At 38.6% G+C, this 20,217-nt stretch overlaps 1 protein-coding gene across 6 annotated transcripts in view; it reads left to right on the top strand.

Moving 5' to 3' along the window:
• Nucleotides 1-20,217, top strand: part of ghrhrl (growth hormone releasing hormone receptor, like) — a 144,291-nt gene that overhangs the window by 19,647 nt on the left and 104,427 nt on the right. For all 6 annotated transcript variants that reach the window (XR_005633793.1, XR_005633792.1, XM_039753674.1 and 3 more), the window contains exon 2: nucleotides 13,588-13,693. Coding sequence is in view for 4 of the 6 variants with exons in the window: in XM_039753674.1 (XP_039609608.1) it covers nucleotides 13,588-13,693 (106 nt within the window). In the remaining 2 variants the exon portion in view is untranslated. The remainder of the gene's footprint in view (nucleotides 1-13,587; nucleotides 13,694-20,217) is intronic.

Genomic DNA, 20,217 nt, shown 5'->3' on the forward strand with positions numbered 1-20,217 from the left:
AGTTTCTTTACTTGCACAGTGTTATGCACAAATGTATCAGTCTATGGAGTTAGCAAATAATTAAACAATTCATCTCCTTTTATACTTTTTTTTCTAATTACATCACCTTATTGACTCTTAATATGTAGAACTTTATCATCTCCTCCAATCAATGGCAATTCTTCCATTATTCTGAATATGACTTTGTTAAGAGGGGTGTTTTGCAGATTGTCCTATTGATCTTAACATTGCTTCATAGAAGTAGAGTAGAGTATGGTCTTTCCCATCAGTTAATCTCTGCTTTCTGGAAGGGTCTTCATTACTCATTTACCTCATTCTAACCTTGGACAACTACATTGGTAGCTTCTCTAAGATGAGGCAGAGACTTCAGGCGCTTTACCTTTTAATTGCATTTGGTTAAGCCTTGAGCTACATTCAATCCTTTTCCTTTTATTTTATAATTCATTCTGTTATAGCTTCATATTGTAACGTGTGAGTTCCTGTCCTGCATCCCAAAACATGAGGCAGAGTCTCAGTACTTTAGCAAAACCAGACTCGTATTTGGACAGTGTCTTGTCTTGTTTGTGTTTTAATTTAAATTTTAATTTAATTTTAATTTTTAATTTGTACTTCATGTTGTTACACTGCGGACCCTGAGTTTTGCAATTTCGTCTATCTGTATACTTGTATATGGTTAAGATGACAATAAAGTTCGCTTTGACTTTGACTTATTCAACTTGAAACAGGAACAGCACGGTTATTTATTGTAGCTGGATCTACCACTCTCCTATACACAGACACAGCAATCAGGCAGGGATGTGGCCAGGTTAATGACCAAATAATACTGTTCCCTGTATTTATAATGTTCCCTGCATCACCCATTGGTGATAGAAACTTATAGTGCAAACATGGTCAGCTCAGATTTGCTCATTGCAAGCAGCTGCCGCTGCTGTCTTCCACAGATACGGTGTGTTGTCCTGTTGGGGAGTCTCAGGAGTCCCATGAGTCCCAATGGGACGACATATACTGTACATATAAAACTTCCATAGCATCCAGTTGCCTTCCAACATCACAAGTGGCTCCAGAGTACTAAGATGACAGTGACACAAAATACACTCACAGATAAATGGAAAAGTAGAAGGGAGTTCATCCATCTTTTTAACCTGCTTACCTAGGGCATGGCAGCTGGAACCTATCCCAACAATCCCCAGGAGCAAGCCAGGAGAACACCTAGACAGGGTACCAGCCCATGACAAGGTGAATACTGTATACACAAACTCGCACACACACCCTAGTGCAATTTAGCATCTCCAGTCTGCCTAACCTGGATGCCTTTGGGCTGTGGGATGAAACTGGAGAACCCAGAGGAAAGAGACACATTGAGAACATGCAGACTCCACAAAGGGAGCACCCATGATCCAAACCCATGTCTCCTTACTGCAAGAGTCAGTGTAAGACCCCATTTTTAAGATGTTATAGCAGGTAAGGTTTTTCAATCCTTCTGTATACCATTTACATAGTGCTGTTGTAATGTAAAATGAAATCAATCAGGTGTTGAATGTCACTGTAAAGTAATTACAGTAGGTTAATGGACAAGGAACTTGACACAGCCCTGTAAAATACCATTTGTCTTTGAATATTATGGCCTAGTTAAGACATCTATACAGTATTACATTTTAAAGATTCATAAATTTAACAAAAAGATATGTCTTAAGTTTAAAACACTCATCATTTCTATTCATTCTGTATGCCAGTTTGGGCTTCTTCCAACAGAATTATAACAAACAGATGTTCTCCAGGAAGAAAAAAAAACGTACATGAGAAAATCACAGGAAGAGCAGGGTCTTTCTGCTAAAGTCCCACAATGGTAACTGTCAATGAGTGGTGGAATAAAAAAAGATTTGATTAATGTTTTTCAGAACATAAAAAGATCACTTCAGGAAGACTATCTATATGCTAAGCATATTTTTGTTTCCCTTGATGAGAATTATTATGTAGTAGCACCTATTGACGATTAAATTCAAAGTTACCATTCTCTAAAGATAATCTAAATTACCCGGCCAGATGTCTCAAAGCGCATCTGATCACCCAACACAAGAAATGAAGACATTTATTTTGAAAATAGACTAATGAAGAAAAAAATAATTATAAAGCATGTGCTTTTTTCCTATGAATTGTTTCTCAAACTCAATTAAAATACAAAAATAATTACTTGCTAACTTCAGCTACTGATTTTTTTTAAGGCTCATATTGTGAAATGTTAGTAGTTGTTCAGAAAGTATTACAAGCGGTATCTAATTCACTAATTTTAAACAGCTCTGGTATTCGGTGCACATTAAAAGTTCTTTTAAAAATGTACAGTATTTGAATATTAAACATTGTAGTTTTTCAAAATGTACTTAAAGCTATACCAACTATAAACTCAGTAGTTACTTTATTAGGTACACCTATCATTAAAGCAAATTACCTACTCCCACAAACAGGCAACTATGTGGATTCAACTTTATATATATATATATATATATTGCAATGGACAGCCAGGTTGAACCAGCTTCTCAACCAAGTTAGTGTGTTTTGTGTACATGTATGTCTTGTCCGCCTGCAAAGCATCTCTTTTTTTTAGCAGAGAAGGGCTTGACCCCAAAAAGGTCAGCCAGAAAGCCAGCTTGGAGACTTAACCTGATTTGGCAAGTGTTGATGGGGACAATCTCTCACCTGAGTTTCTGTGACAGTTGGAGGCCACTTTGCAGCAGACACTTGCACTTTCGGCCTCCCCAGACAGGGCTGCTGCTTCAAGCTCGGTGGAACCATTGGTTAGGAAAGGCAGGGGCTGACATCCAAATGGGGTCATGGGCTATTGCATCATGCTCAGATGAAGCATACAGTCCGAGCTTGTGTGCTTGCATCAAGGTGACTGCAACTTAGATTTTGCATGTGACCAAAACACATGTCATAGATGATTGTTACTATGAGCAGTGGGAGGACATTAGTTTCAAAACTATGACCTTTAAATTAAGAATTGTTCCTTGTATCTGGTGATTTCTGATCACATTGGAGGAAGACTAATTGAGCAATTGGTGGTCCTGAGTGGGCACAGAGAGACAGTGCTGAAAAGTGCTCACACACATGCCTTGATGGGGTCATCTCAGCATGGAAAAGATGAGGGATCACATTTCAAAATAGTTTTATTGGCTGAATATGAGCAGAGATGTGGAGCAGTTTTGTAAGTCTTGCCTCCACTGTCAGGTTATTTCCACTCATAGACCCACTAGGGCTCCCCTTCCTCCAATGCCTATTTTGGACATCCCTTTCGAGAGAGTTGAGTCAGGCATTGTTGGTCCACTTCCCAAGTGTAAGAATGGTTATCAGTATATACTTGTGCTGGTTGATTATGCAACAAGATATCCCAAAGTGGTTGCTTTGCGGAAGGCTAACATGCATACTGTTGCTAAGGTCCTGTCAGAGGTATTCATTCATATTGGCATTCTATATGAAATTTTAACTGACCAGGTTATGTCCTTTACTTACTGCATTATGAAACAGCTATGTGAGAGCCTTGCAGTTAAACAGTTGAGCACCACTTTTTATCAGCCTTAAACAAATTTAAAGCTGATAATTCCATGTGTGGCTCATGACAAACAAACCTTCTGGAACACCGTGTTGTTCTTTCTCCTATTCACTGTTCTTTAATCTCCTCAAGCATATATTGGCTTAAGTCCATTTAAACTATTATTTCGCAGGCGGCCATGAAGGGTGTTGGACCTTTTTTGGGAAGAATGGACAAGGATTCACATTGACACTCATGGGTTGAGATTTGTCGATCGGATTGGTTTGATCCAGGAATATATTTTTAAATTGTCATCCACTGCTATGGATATCAGCAAAGCAAACAGGAGGCCCAGATGTGAAATTTTGATAGAAAAAGCAAATTTTGTGAGTTTAAAAAAGGAGATTATGTTCTTGTTTTGAACCCATCTGACCCACATAAGTTTCTGGAAAAATGGGCAGTTCCTGCAGTAGTGATGGAACACGAGTCCTGCAAACTATAAAGTTAGGATTCCCAGCCAGTGCAAGCCCATGCAAATCCTATATGTTAATTTTAAAGGAATGGCACAATCCTGATTAGGTAATGGCCACTACCTCTTAAGTCTTTTAGACTGAGATGACTATTGGTGATGATTTGATGAACATCCAGAACACTGACTTACTGTCCATGATGGGAAGAAACTCTGATGTCTTTTCATCCATGCCTGGCCAGACTGAAATTGCTGAGCACAAGATTGTGACTGAGCCTGGTGTGAAGGTACAGCTACGCCCGTATAGTATTCTGGAAGCAACAGAGACTATGATACGCAATGACTTGACGCAAATACTTGATTTGGGTTTGATAATATACATACTATACATACTACTATATATATAGGGTGGCACAGTGGCGCAGTGGTAGCGCTGCTGCCTCGCAGTTAGGAGACCCGGGTTCGCTTCCTGGGTCCTCCCTGCGTGGAGTTTCCATGTTCTCCCCGTGTCTGCGTGGGTTTCCTCTGGGTGCTCCGGTTTCCTCACACAGTCCAAAGACATGCAGATTAGGTGGAATGGCGATTCTAAATTGGCCCTAGTTTGTGTGTGTATGTCCTGCGGTGGGTTGGCACCCTGCCCAGGATTGGTTCCTGTCTTGTGCCCTGTATTGGCTCCAGCAGACCCCCGTGACCCTGTATTCGGATTCAGCAGGTTAGAAAATGGATGGATATATATATATATATATACATACACACACATACAATGAGACCTCGTCACTTTCAGCACACTTTATGGTGTTGTACATTTAATTTTAAATGGATAAATCATTTTGGACAAATGGATAAGTCATTTTTTCGCATCAATCTACACTAAATAACCCATAATGACAAAGTGAAAACAAGTTATCAGAAAGATTTGCAAATTAATTAAAATCTCTCATTAATACAGTATAAGTATTAAGGCCTTTAACTCAGCACTTTGGAGAAATGTCTTTGGCAGCAATTACAGCTTCAGGTGTTCTTGGGTAAGTCTCTACCAAACGTGCAGAACTGGATTTGGACTGTTCATCCCATTCTTCCTGGCAGACCTCCTCAAGCTCTGTTAGATTCGATTGGAAATGCCAGTAAACTGCAGTGTTCATGTCTATCTAAAGATGTTTTATGGGGTTCAAGTCGGGGCTTTGGCAAAGCCACTGAAGGTCAGAGTCCTTTAAATGTTTGGCAAAATGTAATTCAAGATATCTTATGCATACCTACAGATAATCGATAATATGTTTCAAGATATCTTAAATGCATTTTCAGATATCTCAAATGCTTTTCAAATCATATCAAAATGGTATCTTGGTTACTTTCAGAAAAAGGAAAAACATATTTCTCGGGAAGCTTTAAGATGACAACATTTTCTTTGGAAGTTGCTCCTTTTATATATTTAGCAGGTATTGCTTAAAAGGTGTGTGATAAAGGCACGTCTTCCCCGTGTCCCACAGGCCTAACACAGTCCCAAAAGCACTTAAACACAATAGCAACAACTCTACGCCTTGCACCAACATTCCTCCCAGACAACCTCGTCCTCTTCCTCCCGATTCTGGCCTTTAGTGGTGGAGGCTGACCCGATTTATAGCCCACCCGGAAGTGTTCCAGGTGCTTGCCAGGTGGGGCTGATGACTCCTCCAGCCGGGTTCTTGAGTCTCGGCAGCAACCCCTAGCGGCCACCCCAGCTCCCAACCAGGCTGTGGAGGACTCCATGTCCCATGGAGCCAGGCGGGAGACTGGGAAATCAACATTTGCCAGGTAGGCTGCCACCAAGCGTCCCGGGGGAGGTATTGAGCTGTCCATGGTGGCTCCCCCGGAACATATGCAGCAGGGGCGTCCCGGCCGGGCATGGGACCCAGCTGTCCATCACAGGTGCCTCTGTTAATACTTAAGAACACCTGTATTGTAGTTGGTCTCAGTGTGAAGATACAGCACGTGTTTAAGAAATCCATCAGCTACATGCAGGAGTAGAGTAAAACAGTAAGATCTGCCTGAAAACATCAATCTGTAGCAGCCAGTCCTGTAATATGTGGAGTATGATTTGAGATAATGTGGTTTTACACTGTAATTGCTTGAGTGCTGAGAGGAAAGCATACACAGTATGTTGAAAATGTCTATTTGTGAACAACTGATGCCCTGTACACAGTCAAAACTAGACGTTTCACCTTACTGGAGACTGCACATTTGCAAATGAAAAAAGTAAAATGAAGTTTGTGGTTTTAACATCCACAATCTGCACAAAGAATGGGACATACTGAGCAAAATAAAATATCAAGAGAAAAGCAATCATCCAGAATCATATAGTTGGAGAGCAAGATTGGGCATCAATCAGCACTGAGTAAGGGCATAACAGTAAGCATAATGATAAGTAAAAATTCTAATATATATAGAACTTCATCATAAAAAATGCATATGCTATTGTATTTTATATACAAAAGTTCGAATAGCTTGTGACAATCTTTCTTATGAAACAAACACATTTCTTCAAATAATGTAAGTATCTAAACGTTGGCTATTAATGATTAAAGAGTAATAAGATTTTTACTTTAAATATTGCTACCTGTAAAATAAAAGTCATGCTGCATAAGGATAACAGTGTTCCATCAAAAAAATGTAAAGTCACAAATATTTGACTTGAAAAGTCTTGTTCTAAACAGAAGGAAGTTTCAACCTCATCAATCTGCAGTATATTTAGACATACCTAAGAAGTACAAACTGTACATTACGTAATTACTGCAAATTTTAGTCAAGTCCAGTTTATTGTCATGTTTATAGTACAATGAAGTTGTTACTGGCGTGTCTCCTCAGAACAATACCAAAAATACATAAACACATGGGTGAATTAAATGAACCCTTAAATATTTTATTTTTTATCATTTATTGCAGCAAAAGTGTAATACAACTGTATGGTTCTTCTCTGGAATTTCCAAGGCATTCAATACAAGTCATCCAATGCTTATGGTGTGCTTGGATTCCTCAAGACAAAAAAGTTTTCTGTTCACACATGCAGCCATTCATACACCACCTTCTGCATCTTTTCATCTGAATTGAAACTCATTCCATCCATTTCCTCCGTGAGTGGTCCAAAGATGTGGTAATCACTGCAGCATTCGAAGTGCAGTTCCTCTTTGCAGAAGTAGAGCACATCATGGATAATGTGTTGTGATGAACCATGACTCATGTCCAAAAGTGTGGCTATTTAATTCACTTTATTCAACAACTTTCTGTCACAATGCATTCAATTTCTACAGTCGACTCTACTGTCACTATTCAGTGTGTATGACCCAGTCGAGGAGAGATTGTCACAGACCTAGTGTCATTTTGGAACTTTGTACTCCATTCATATACTTGCTGGAGTGACAGACGTGCATGAACCTTCTTTCGCTGATGAATATCTAAAAGTTTCACCCCATCAGTGCTCAAAAAGCAGATGACATAATGCTGCTTTTTGTTGGTGAATGTTTTCAGTTGGTCTGCCATCTTCATACTGCTAGTATGACACCATGTAGCTTGTCTGCTCCGTGCTTCCACCTGCTGGACACTCCTAATATCTCTGCTAACAATGTTGGTAACTTACATGACAATGATACGGTGTTTACAACTTCTGTCACAATTTTAAGGTTTTCGTGTGTGTGTGTGTTTGTAAATAAATAGCGATGGTGCCCTATCCTGGTATTGTTCCTGCTTTTGTGCCAAGTGATTGCTGAGATATATACAGTATACAGTTTAAATAAACAATGTTATATTATAATATTCATCCTTATGATTGACTGTTCAACAGTCTTCAAAGAGTAGAAACTATCCCTGAATCTACTGGTGAACATGCCAATTGTACTGTATTGTCTTCCAGATGGAAGGAGTGTGAAAAGCAACTGTGTGAGGATTGGTCTTTAATAATGCTGTTTACCTTTCTAAAACAATGAATATGAATATTGTATAAAACCAGAACAGAAGACAGCTGGGTACCAGTAATATTCAGTGCCACCGTTACTACCCTCTCCATTGTTTTATGTTCTTGTGCTGAGCAGGTGTTGCACTAGGATTTGATGCATCCAGTGATGAAGGACTCTACTGTGCATGGCGTAGCTGGCTTGCTGAAGGCCCTTGTGCAGTACCCTAAGGTGGGCTCCTCCTGTCTAGCATAACTGTTAGTAATTTATTTGCAACAATATCCTAGGGGCCAGCTGGGCAGTGGCGTCCGCAACCGTGTCACTATCAGATCAGATGCTGGTAACAAACAAACTGGCTCTTCAAATGTAATTTGCAATAACTTTTTTAATTGCTTTATTACAGCTGCTGTAAGTTAAAAAAAATAAAATAAATTTTGGGAATGGAATGTGGGAGGTGTGGGTAGTAGTAGTAGTACATAAATATACTTTGTATCTAAGATGTGGATCTGTTAGTTTTCCAAGACAATTTTGTGGAGAAGGATTATTAAAATGCAGTGTAAGCTAGAAAGTAGGAACTGTTCTGTGTTATAACATGAAGCAACTTCAGACTGGATACTACCACACAATCAACCTGTTTTACACAAGTTCTGAGAAAATGGACATCAAAAAAGTGAGGTATCAATAGTTCCAAGAAATTTGCCTTGTCGGTTTGAAATTGCTTTGTCATATATATTGCTTGTCTTTAGCAGTTTCAGCAGACACCTGATCTGAAGCCATTGTGTTGCTACTTCCAGACTTGATAGTCTCAGCCATTTCATTCACTGCACTGTCTGCATAACCTGCTTGTGGCTGTTGCGACAATTAAAAAGCATCAGCATTCTCAGTTACTATTGCTGGTCCATGCTCAGTTTTGTCAAAGGTAGAAATCTTGATAAGCTTAGTATTTTTCAATTCCTGTTGCAGGCGTGCCTTACGTTTAGCATTACCACTCTTATAATATTTGCCAGATCCACTGCTACTAGCCGACATGGTGTCGTATTGCAAAAATATAAAAAGTTTCAAATTTTTCAAATATTTGGCATTTGTCGACTAACAGGGACCATAACTTAACAACAGAATTGTCATGATTTAACATTTACAAGTTCTAATCTTGAAAACTGTTAACATCAAATCAAAATACAAAAGTAACAATTATTTACAATAATAATGTATACTAGGGGGCTTGGCCCCCTGCTCGCTCCACTCACCAACCCCCCTAGCCTGCCGCTCACATATGTGGATTTCACTTTCACCAAACAACAAATCTTTTAATTCTTGCAGATACGCCTTTTCATTGGGACAAAACACTGCATTTTCCTGATGGCAACACAAATTAGACGATCTATAAATCTCTGACTTAAAAGTTTAAATCTGAACAATATATTCAATCTCTTTTCAATGTTCTGTTATTTCATCGAGTAATAATTTCCATTTGTTTACACTAATGTGATCTTTACTATAATTTTTTTGAGACTTTCGAATTTTAGTACTTTCATTATCTCTAACCTGCTCTGCATGTGTATTGCGAAAATGTTTTTGAATTCGTTACGACGTTCTACCAGATTTCCAGCCCTGGGTGTGGTTAAATCTTTTGTCTCAAAGTCTCGTCTCACGGAACTTGAAATTATCTCTCTGAAAAGGTCTCGTCTCATTCCTGGCTAAAAGGTCTCGTCTCGTCCCAGGATTTTTTTATATAATTAAGAGATTTACATTACTCATGTGACGTCCTTCAAAACCTCTTCCGTTCATGTCTGCTGTGGCACACCAAAGGTCACCAAATTTGGGAATTTGGGAATTTTGGGAAATTTGTGTACTTCTCTGTAAGGCTGTGTTGTGCCTTTGATTAGGCTTTGAACCTCCGAAGTCTAAATTTGTATAAATTGTAGGCCTGCCAAATATATAATAGCATCATGGATTGGATTGGACTTGCCTGGTGATGGTGCAAACATGGCACTGAAACTGGGAATTATTAACACAATGAATTGTGCAAGTGATTTAGGTACTTAACATTTTTTTTTAATCTATACGGCCCCAAGTGGCCCCCCCAAGTTCGTAGGCCCTTGTGCTTTGCACAATCTGCACAATCCATTGCTACGCCATAGGTGCATCTGAAGATTGTGAGAACAGATGCAGGCATGTGACCTGTCCTCGGACATGTGAGGAAGTAGAAGCACTGGCGACCATTTTCAACAAGAGCTAAATTGTTTTGTGCCCATTTCAAATTTTTTAGTGATAGTCACTCTAAGAAATTTAAGCTGTTCACTCTTTCAACACTCTTCCAACAGCAACCCCTCCAATACATATGTGTAGTCTGTCTTCTGAAGTCTATGACCAAATCCTTGATTTTATGAACATTTAGTGTGTGATTGATGTTGTGGCACTATTGAATCAACAGGTAGACCTTTTCTCTGCAACTTGTTTCATCATTGCTGGTGATCAGGCATATGACTGTAGTGTCATCAGCAAATTTAATGATGGAGTTTTAGCTATATCTGGTCACAGAGTCAGGAGTGCAAAAGAAGTACAGAAGGTGGTGGAACGCATTACCCAGTGGGTTGACTGTGCTGAAGGATAGTACAGAGCATGCAGTGCTACCAGTCCTCACATGCTGAGGTCTTTTTTCTATTAAGTACAGAATCCAATCGTAGAGGATGTTACTAAATCCAAATCACGGGGTTTAGTGATCAGATTGGCTGATACAAGTGTGTTAGAGGTGTAATCTATTAAAAGGATTCTGACATAACAGTGACTCAGGATATGCCAAGATGGTATTAAGTTCAAGGAATATGACTTGTGGACTGAGTGCGACAATATTTAAACTGGAGGTGATCATAACTATGGTGTTTAATGTGCCTCAGTGCCAGTCCCTCAAAACACTTTATGATCACTGTAGTAAATGCCATTAGTCTGTAGACATCCAGACAGTACAATTTATTTTCTTAGACATGGGGACAATTATCTTTTTGAAGCAGGCAGGGACAATAGATTCTCTCAGTGAATTTTTAATGATGTGACAGAAGAATTCAGCTAATTGGTTGCCACATTTTTAAAACATACTGAATCCTGTAAGTCCATCTGGACAAGATACCCTGTTGACATTAACTTGTTTAAAAATCCTCCTTACGTTATGTACATACATACTAACTGCAAACATGTGGCTTTATTAATATTTTTTGGTAAGATACCTTGAAGCATGTAAATCTTCATCTGCAGGGAATGTAATGATATGTCTGTCTTCATTTTAAACAGGTCTGTGTGCTTTTCTGCTTCACTGAACTGTTTTATTACTCTGATACTGCTTTATTTTTAGATTTACCAATTTACTATTATAGGAAAAAACATTTTTTGTTTTTTCTGTCCACCCTGGCCATCGGACCTTACTCTTATTCTATGTTAATTAATGTTGACTTATGTTTATCTTTTATTGTGTCTTCTATTTTTCTATTCATTTTGTAAAGCACTTTGAGCTACATTTTTTTGTATGAATATGTGCTATATAAATAAATGTTGATTGATTGATTGATAACAATGGCAGATCTGTCCAGCTGAAATGAAAAGCTGATTTCAAAGAAAAGACCTTTAGCTCTAAAGCCATAAGGTATGCTTGATTTAGTGTCTTAGTAAATATTGGCAAATAAAAAAAAGCAAAATGAACATAATCCCAAAGCACTTACATCTAAGCCGAATTGTCCCATGTTTCCATAACTGCAGAGCAGGCAGGGTGAGTGACTTGCTTAGAGTCACTGAATAATTCAACTAATGGGGACTGAACCTGTGACTCCCTGCTTTACAGTCCAACTCTTTAGCCACTATGCCACATTGTCTACAAAATGACAGCACAGAGTTATGAAATTACTTTTAGACAATAAATAAAATGACACTACATTGTCTTGCTAATAATATAATGACTTTTTCTGACAATCTTTTGTTATTTTATATAGCACCCTTTATTCTATGTGCTATTAGAAAGTATTTAGTGAAGGGCTGCATGTGTCACTTCCCACATGAAAAAATGAAAAGAAGGTTACAGACATAATTTTCAACTGTGCAGTTTCATCAGGAGTTTATTTTTTTCTGTTGCAAGTATTTTTGTGACGGTAGTAGAAGTTTCACCAGGTCCTTTGACAGCTACGGTGAGCTGGAAGAACAAGCAGCAGCCAGGATTTAACCAAATACAGTACTGTATAATAAAGTCTAGAGTTGACAAGTGCAGTACTGAAAGATAGTATAGTTAAATGAATCCTTATAAGATGATTAATGTTAGTGCATCATTTCAGTAAGAATCCGATTTTTAGATTTCATACAATGGCTTCACTTACCAGCTCGGGGGAGTCCTCTTCTTTAGCAGATCACCTGCTTTAGCAGTCAGTTGATGGGCAGTTTTCATTCTGCGTGTGCATGACTATGTCCTCCCTTTACGCTGCTAAAAGCCGACAATCAGCTGATTTCACAATAGTTGAGATTAACGAAACTTGAAACGTGGAAGCAATCGCAGTGCATGAATGGTAGAAATTTTACTTTACTTGTTTGTGGATTTTATGTTTTGTTGTTGTTTAAAAGTTCAGAAATAATCCCTGGGGATGTGTGAAATGTAGGAAAGTTAGTTTATGTGTAGGTATAAAGTGAGGATAAAGGGGTGGATCCCCACCTCTATCAGAATGCTATGAGCCCATTGCCTTTAGGCATGTGTGTAGGAAATGCTTAAAAGGCCTCTGAGCCATTAGTTTGGCAAGTCATTTGTGAGGATTGGTGCTGCTATTGTGATTATTGCAAAGTTTTTTTCCCATGCTGTTGGCTGTCTTAAAGGCAATTTTGAACCTTTTTAAGTCAGGGTGTCTCCTAGATTTTGGGAGAGCTTCAGCACTGAACCAGTTATCTGATCTTTTTCTTTCTACTATTATGTTTTTTTTGGCATCTTTAGACTATGTACATTTTCAGAATCCTTGCCTGTGACTACTGTGCATGAACATTTTCAGTTATTTAATGAATTTGTCCTTTTTTGGATTTGACTGTTTTGTTTTGCTTGATTGTTGCATATTATTTTTATGGATTATTTACCTTTTAATTATACCTTTTTCTTACAGATTTTTGTTCTTTATCTCACTCAACAAGTACTGGAGTATGACCCTTCCTAAAATAAACATCCGTGACTTTGGTTTCAAAATAAATTGTGCTTTATCTGTGTTTTTGGGCATCTTGAACACAGTCTGACTTTGAACTACTAGCGGGCACTGACTTAAGACAATGTATCGTGACAATTATTACAGCAAAGTTTGACATCTCAAGTGCATGTTTCTTCACTGTTTACAATTCTGTCTGATAGTATTCAGACCCTTGAGCAATTCCCTAATTTTACTGAATAACAAATACTACACTTCCATTTTATTCTCAGTAATATTAAGGATATTAAAGTGCCAAGACTGAATATGCATTCAATGCAATATGTCGCATACAGTAAAAAAAATTACTTTTGAGTCTTAGTGCTTTGAATAAAAATATAACAGAGAATAAAGTTTCAGTGTGGGATTGTGTTATTCCATAAAACCATTAATAAGACACAGTATATCAATAGCAAAACAGTATAGAGACTGTTTTGACAGTGTTGTTTAACTGAATTCTACTTTTTCTAGATTCTGGGAAGCCCACATCCTGAATGTGACTACCTTACACAATTTGAGAGGGAAAAAAGGAAATGTGAGAAGCAAAGCTTGGAATACGGCAATCTAACAAAACAAGGTTAGTGAAAAAATATTATCAAAAATTCTATATTACTGCAAGCATCAGGTACAAGGCAGGAGTAGTCGCTGGATTGTTCTCTGTAGGGTCAACATACACATACAAGCACACTCTGGATAAGCAGGTTTGGAAGATGAATGGATGGATGATATATTACAGTATGCCTGATGTTCAGAGGATTTTAAGATGTTAATATTGCAATAGACGTGTCAAAAGTACCCAGCATGCCCTTTTTTCAGTACCACTTTTTGCGCAGAGGAATGCAGGAAGATGGAGCCTACCTCAGCAACAATATTTGCAATGTGGGAATCTTTAGCTCTATGGAGGATAGATAGATATATAGATATACTTTATTTGCCCCAAAGCAGAAACTGAAATTTCACAGGAGAATTATTAGAAAGAAACAACAACCCCACCGAACACACACATAAAGAACTACTTGTTTGAATAAGAGCTACTGCTGCTGTAAATCACAGGCTTGTATTTGGTTGTAAGCTAAGGTCAGATATGCTTGGTTGTACTGTAGGTTTACATTTAATGACACTGACACATGGATGAGATTGGCTTGTTCTGGAACATCATGAAGGAAGAAGCTGAAGGATTTAAGGCACAGAAGAAAAGAGTTCCTCCCTTCCAACACTACCTCCCTCATCCAACCTATAGGCTAAGGTGTGATCTGTGCCTTCAAAGCTCTTTATACCCGGAATTCTCACCAACACCTTGTGGATGCAATAGACGCGGGTGAGAATTTTACATTAAAGGGTTACTGGCATAACTTTACGATCACAACTTGCCTGTCAGTCATCCAAGCTGCTCTTAAGGAGATGAAAAAGGAAACCCTCAACGCATGCTGGAAGAAGCTGTGGCAGAGTGTGTCCAGGACTACAAGAGCTTCTTACCTGAAGAAATTCAGCATGAGACTGTTGACAAGGCTGTGAGACTGGCAAAGGTATTTAGTGGCAAAGGTTTTGACGACATCATTTAAGATGAGGTCAACAACCTCATTGATGCCCACTCTGAACCCCTGATGGACGACGATTTGTTGAAGTTAACGAAGTCTGCCAGCAAAGAGGAGGAGGAAGCGGCAGATCAAGAGCAAGAGGAGGAGCGGGGCCTGACATTGGAACGTCTGTCCCAGATTATTAGGACAGCGAAGGAGTTGCAAGGGATGATTGAAGCATGGGATCCCTATATGGTTTGGGTTCTCAAAGTTATTAATGGCAACGATGCTGCCATTCAGACATATAAAACCCTCCTCGCCACTATGAAGAAACGACAGCAACTTCTCATGACAATGTTCCTCAAACAAATAAAGAAAAGCCAAAATGAAACCTCACCAGAAGAAGACCCGTCAGAAGATACAACTCCTCCTGAAGCGCATGAAGAAGAGGCGTCACCCGAGGAGCCATCATCTTAATTACATACCTCCATCGTGCTGCACAACTAATTCATCATCATCATCATCTTCAATTAATATCATTTATTATTGGTGAGTACCTGTACATTTTACTATATTTTTATTAAATAAAACAAAATGATTACGTATAACAATTATACCAAAGAAAACAACAGTGTATACCAAAGAAAACACTCTTGCATGAATTACATTACATATAGGGGTAACATTGGTATTTTACATTCTAGCACTGCAGGTGACATAGCAATACAGTACTGTACAGTATACACGTTTACCTTAACATTCTTTTGTTTTAGGGTAATATATTAAGCCTGTTTGAAATGAAATTAAAGTGTTTTGGGGGCATATTTTGGGTTGAAACTATAAAAATAGGTATTTATAGGCATTTTTTGACCACATCCAAAGTTTTTCTAGGAACGTAACCCCCGCAAATTTTGGGGGTCGTCTGTACTGTAATTTGTTGGGAGTGATTTCCCCTGTAGACAGATGTGAACCACCAATCGGTCGTGTGGACCAAAATGACTAAACTGAGACCCTTTAGAAACAATGGTCTAAACAAGCAAATCCTGGAGCAATATGCATGTGATCTGACATGAGACCAATCTAACTAGAGAAAATATGCATTGTGAAAAACATTTATGTGAGCTGTTTCTGTCACACTACACTTGGTGTCGGTAATTAAGCAATGTCACCATGTAAATATCACACACATACAGTACAAGTTCATATAAATGAGCATTAGTCAATTATATTAATCTCAATTTGTGATTGAGCCTCCAATCCTTTTTATCCCTCTCACATTGACCACTGAACACGCAAAAAAAAAGTGTAAATTTTCACTTATGTTTAGGTCAGTCAAACCACATACAGATGTAGCAAGAAACAAATTCCTTGGGTGACTGACAATTAAACCCCATATCTTATACAGTGTGACGGGTGTCAGGAACATTTGCTCGGCCGGGATGCCCCTTTAACGGAAGGATGGGGGTTAGACTGTGTTCAGGGCATTATCTTCCCTGGGACACTAGAGGGCAGCCCCCCTGGCATGCTGTAGGGCCACGGGTTTGGAGCTTGGAAGCTCCACCCTGCTGGAGCCCATGGCCTCTGCCAGAGGGCACTTGAATGCTGTCAGAGCCCTGAGTGGCAGCGCTTCCAACACACCTTATAAAGCCTTATAAAAGGAGTCAGCAGCCACTACTCCAGGAGACAAAGTTGGGTGGAAGAGGACGAAGCTTGCTGGAGGAGGAGTGGCAGCAAGAAAAAGGCAAAAAGAGAAGGACTGTGAGCAATATAGACTAGTGAATTGTGTACTGGAGAACTGTGCTGTAAAGGTGGGAGGCAGAGGGAAGCTGTTCCCATGTGGAAAAAAAAAGGTGTGTTGCACATCCACTTGTCTGTGTCGAGTAGGGTGGCTGGTCCACAGCAGCAAGAATGATATGCATAGTTGGGTGGTCTCTCAATACAAATGCTATCCTGGCACAATGTGAACTTTGGAGTCACATTAACATTGATACAGTGTAGTAAATATTAACTTTAGCAATTTTGCATTATGTTAATGTTGTACATATTAGTTTGATTTGTTATTTTCAACAGTTCTGTCTCCTGTATATAGAGCCCAAGGAGACGGGGTCTGCTGATTATGCAAATAGAGGACTGCTCCAGCAATATAAATGGAGACGCTGTAGTTCTCACATTAGTTTTGGCATCGATAGTGGTTAGTGTTTGATTTGTGTGTGTGTTCTTCATTTATTGATCTTTGGATATCCTGGCTTTTTGATCTCAACAACAACGACATTTATTTATATAGCACATTTTCATACAAAAAGTAGCTCAAAGTGCTTTACATAATGAAGAATAGAAAAATAAAAGACACAGTAAGAAAATAAAATAAGTCAACATTAATTAACATAGAATAAGAGTAAGGTCCGATGGCCAGGGTGGGACAGAAAAAACAAAAAAGAACTCCAGACGGCTGGAGAAAAAAATAAAATCATCAGGGATTCCAGGCCATGAGACCGCCCAGTCCCCTCTGGGCATTCTACCTAACATAAATGAAACAGTCCTCTTTGGATTTAGGGTTCTTACGGTAGGACTTGATGATGATGGTCACATAGACTTCTGGCTTTTAGTCCGTCAGTGTTGGAGCATTATGATGCTTTGAGTAGGTGGTGGTTGTGAAGGCAGAAAGAAACAGAAGAGAGAGTAAGTGTCAGTATGGATTTTAGAGCCACCATGAATAGTTATTATGATGAATTGAACATACAGAGTATCAGGATTAAATTAAGGTGAAGTTATGAGAAGGCCATGTTAAAGTAATGTGTTTTCAGCAGTGTTTTAAAGTGCTCCACTGTATTAGCCTGGTGAATTCCTATTGGCAGGCTATTCCAGATTTTAGGTGCATAACAGCAGAAGGCCGCCTCACCACTTCTTTTAACTTTAACTTTTGGAATTGTAAGGAGACACTCATTTGAGGATCTAAGGTTTCGATTTGGAGTATAGGGTGTCAGACATTCCGATATATAAGATGGGGCGAGATTATTTAAGGCTTTATAAACCATAAGCAGTATGTTAAAGTCAATCCTAAATGACACAGGTAACCAGTGTAGTGACATCAAAACTGGAGAAATGTGTTGGGATTTTCTTTTCCTTTTTCCTTTTCTCTGCTTCATTAAAGGTACTGTGTGTACACTGTATTTCTTGTTTTTTGTTCGCCTTAAGTTTTATTATATTTTCTTTTGATTATATTCATTGTATATTTCCTCAGCTGTACCCTATTATAATTTGCTTATAATAAATATTTTAAATATCTTTTTGCCAGGAAATACCTTTGACACAATCCATTTATCCATCCATTTTCTCTTTGTTTTCAATTACTGTATGTGATTGTAAAGATTGAAACACTATCATTGCTCTGTAATACCAGGCACAAATCCTTTATTAGACATTAGCCCACCGCAGGGTAGGGCCTACTCATACATGCACATAAACTCACTCATCCTGTGTCTGTTTAGAGTCACCCATTGACCTAATATGTCTTTGGGATGTCGGCATCCTGAGAAAATTCAGGTAGACATGGTACGTATATTAGATATGATATACTGTATTATCACCCTCACTCACACCCAGCAGCACCGGAAACTTTGCAGAATCCACTCACTCACACATCCAGATAGGGGTCAATTTAGAACTGCTGCATAGCTTTATCTGTATTACCTTTGAAGATGTGCTACTACAAGGTACCACAATACCTGGATAAAATCCACCCAGACTTGAGTGTGGCATTCAAACTGAGTATCCTGTGGGCCAGTGGGTTTTATTAATATTACATCTTAACCAGATACAAATTCCTACCTTTATACTCTGTGGAAATCAGCCCCAGACACACACAGGCACGAAGACACAATTGCAAAATACACCCTTTTATTTTCTTTCTTATAAGCACACAGTGCACAAATCACTAATATTGTTCAGTTTCTTTTTCTTGAACTGTCTTTCTTCTTTCTCTCTTTTACCGCCTTCACTCCTCACAAGCTCTGTCCTCCACCTCCTGACTCTGGCTCCCTGAACAAAGTCAGGCGGCCTCTTTTATAGTGCAGGTGCACTAGAGTTTATTAAAGCAGTCACCTGATCTTAACCCAATTGAGCATGCATTTCACTTGTTGAAGACTAAACTTCAGACAGAAAGGCCCACAAACAAACAGCAACTGAAAGCCGCTGCAGTAAAGGCCTGGCAGAGCATTAAAAAGGAGGAAACAGAGCATCTGGTGATGTCCATGAGTTCAAGACTTCAGGCTGTCATTGCCAGCAAAGGGTTTTCAACCAAGTATTCAAAATGAACATTTTATTTCAGTTATTTAATTGTTCAATTACTGTTGAGCTCCTGAAATGAAGGGATTGTGTTAAAAAAATGCTTTAGTTGCCTCACATTTTTATGCAATCTTTTTGTTCAATCCACTGAATTAAAGCTGAAAGTCTGCACTTCAACTGCATCTGAGTTGTTTCATTTAAAATTCATTGTGGTAATGTACAGAACCAAAATTAAAATTAAAAAAGTTGTCTCTGTCCAAATATTTATGGACTTAACTGTATGTGAATTTCCCCTTGGGATTAATAAAGTATCTATCTATCAAAGATTATGCGCATTTATTCTTTTTATTTTCTGAAGTGAAAGAATTGCTCCTCCTTATATCTGCAAGGGGAGGCCTCACCTGGAGTAGTGCATGCAATCTTGATTAGCAATTGTGTTAAGAATGGAAAAAAGAAATGAGAAAAAAAAACAAAGATTATGCAGACAGATTCCAGGTCATAGCTGGGTATACTTATTACCACATCCAATTCTGAATCATCAGTCAGCTTGACCTGCATATCTTTGGAATATTGAAAGAAAACCAGAGTATCCAGAGAAAAAACTCAATAGAACATGGAGAGATTATGTAAACACTGAACCAAGACCTAAACTGAGAAGTCCTGTAGTAAAGGATACTGAAGAATGAGCAATTAGAATAACTGAAGCATTTCAAGAAAGATGGATGTTGCATTCTTAAGAATCCCCACCAAGAGTGAAAGGTTTTCAGCTTGTCGCAACAAAAACTTCTATACCCATTGTACAATTTACTTTCATAAAGTCGATCCATAACATTGATGCCAAACAATGTCTGATTGTTGGTGTGATTCAGTTATACAGCTTTCTGTTAATTTTCAAGAAAACTCTGTGCTCCAGAGAAGTGGTCATTCTGTTTCACAATCCAGACAACAACTGCCTACAAGCTGAGAATATGCATTCAACAAATGCTTGTGGGGTGGGATATACACAATATCCATAGTCTAAAGGGTAAAGTGTAGGATACACAGCCACTCTTGGCTTGCTAGACCTGAAGTGGCATACCTGTGAAAACACTCTGCCTACCTTCCTCCAAATATTTCTGCATTTCAAGTGGAGCACTTTCAGATGGCCAAAGCTAGTTTTCTGGGTTTAAGCTGATTATTTTATTTCCTAAGAATTTGTGTTTCTAAAGACCTGTGGTGTTTGCTGAAACAGCTACAATTGGTGTATCTGCATCTTATCATGTTGCATGGTTTTATTGTGTTCTGCTTCCTCTGTCAATAC

This window comes from Polypterus senegalus, chromosome 5 (assembly GCF_016835505.1).
Source record: "Polypterus senegalus isolate Bchr_013 chromosome 5, ASM1683550v1, whole genome shotgun sequence".
NCBI classification, from domain to species: Eukaryota; Metazoa; Chordata; class Cladistia; order Polypteriformes; family Polypteridae; genus Polypterus; species Polypterus senegalus.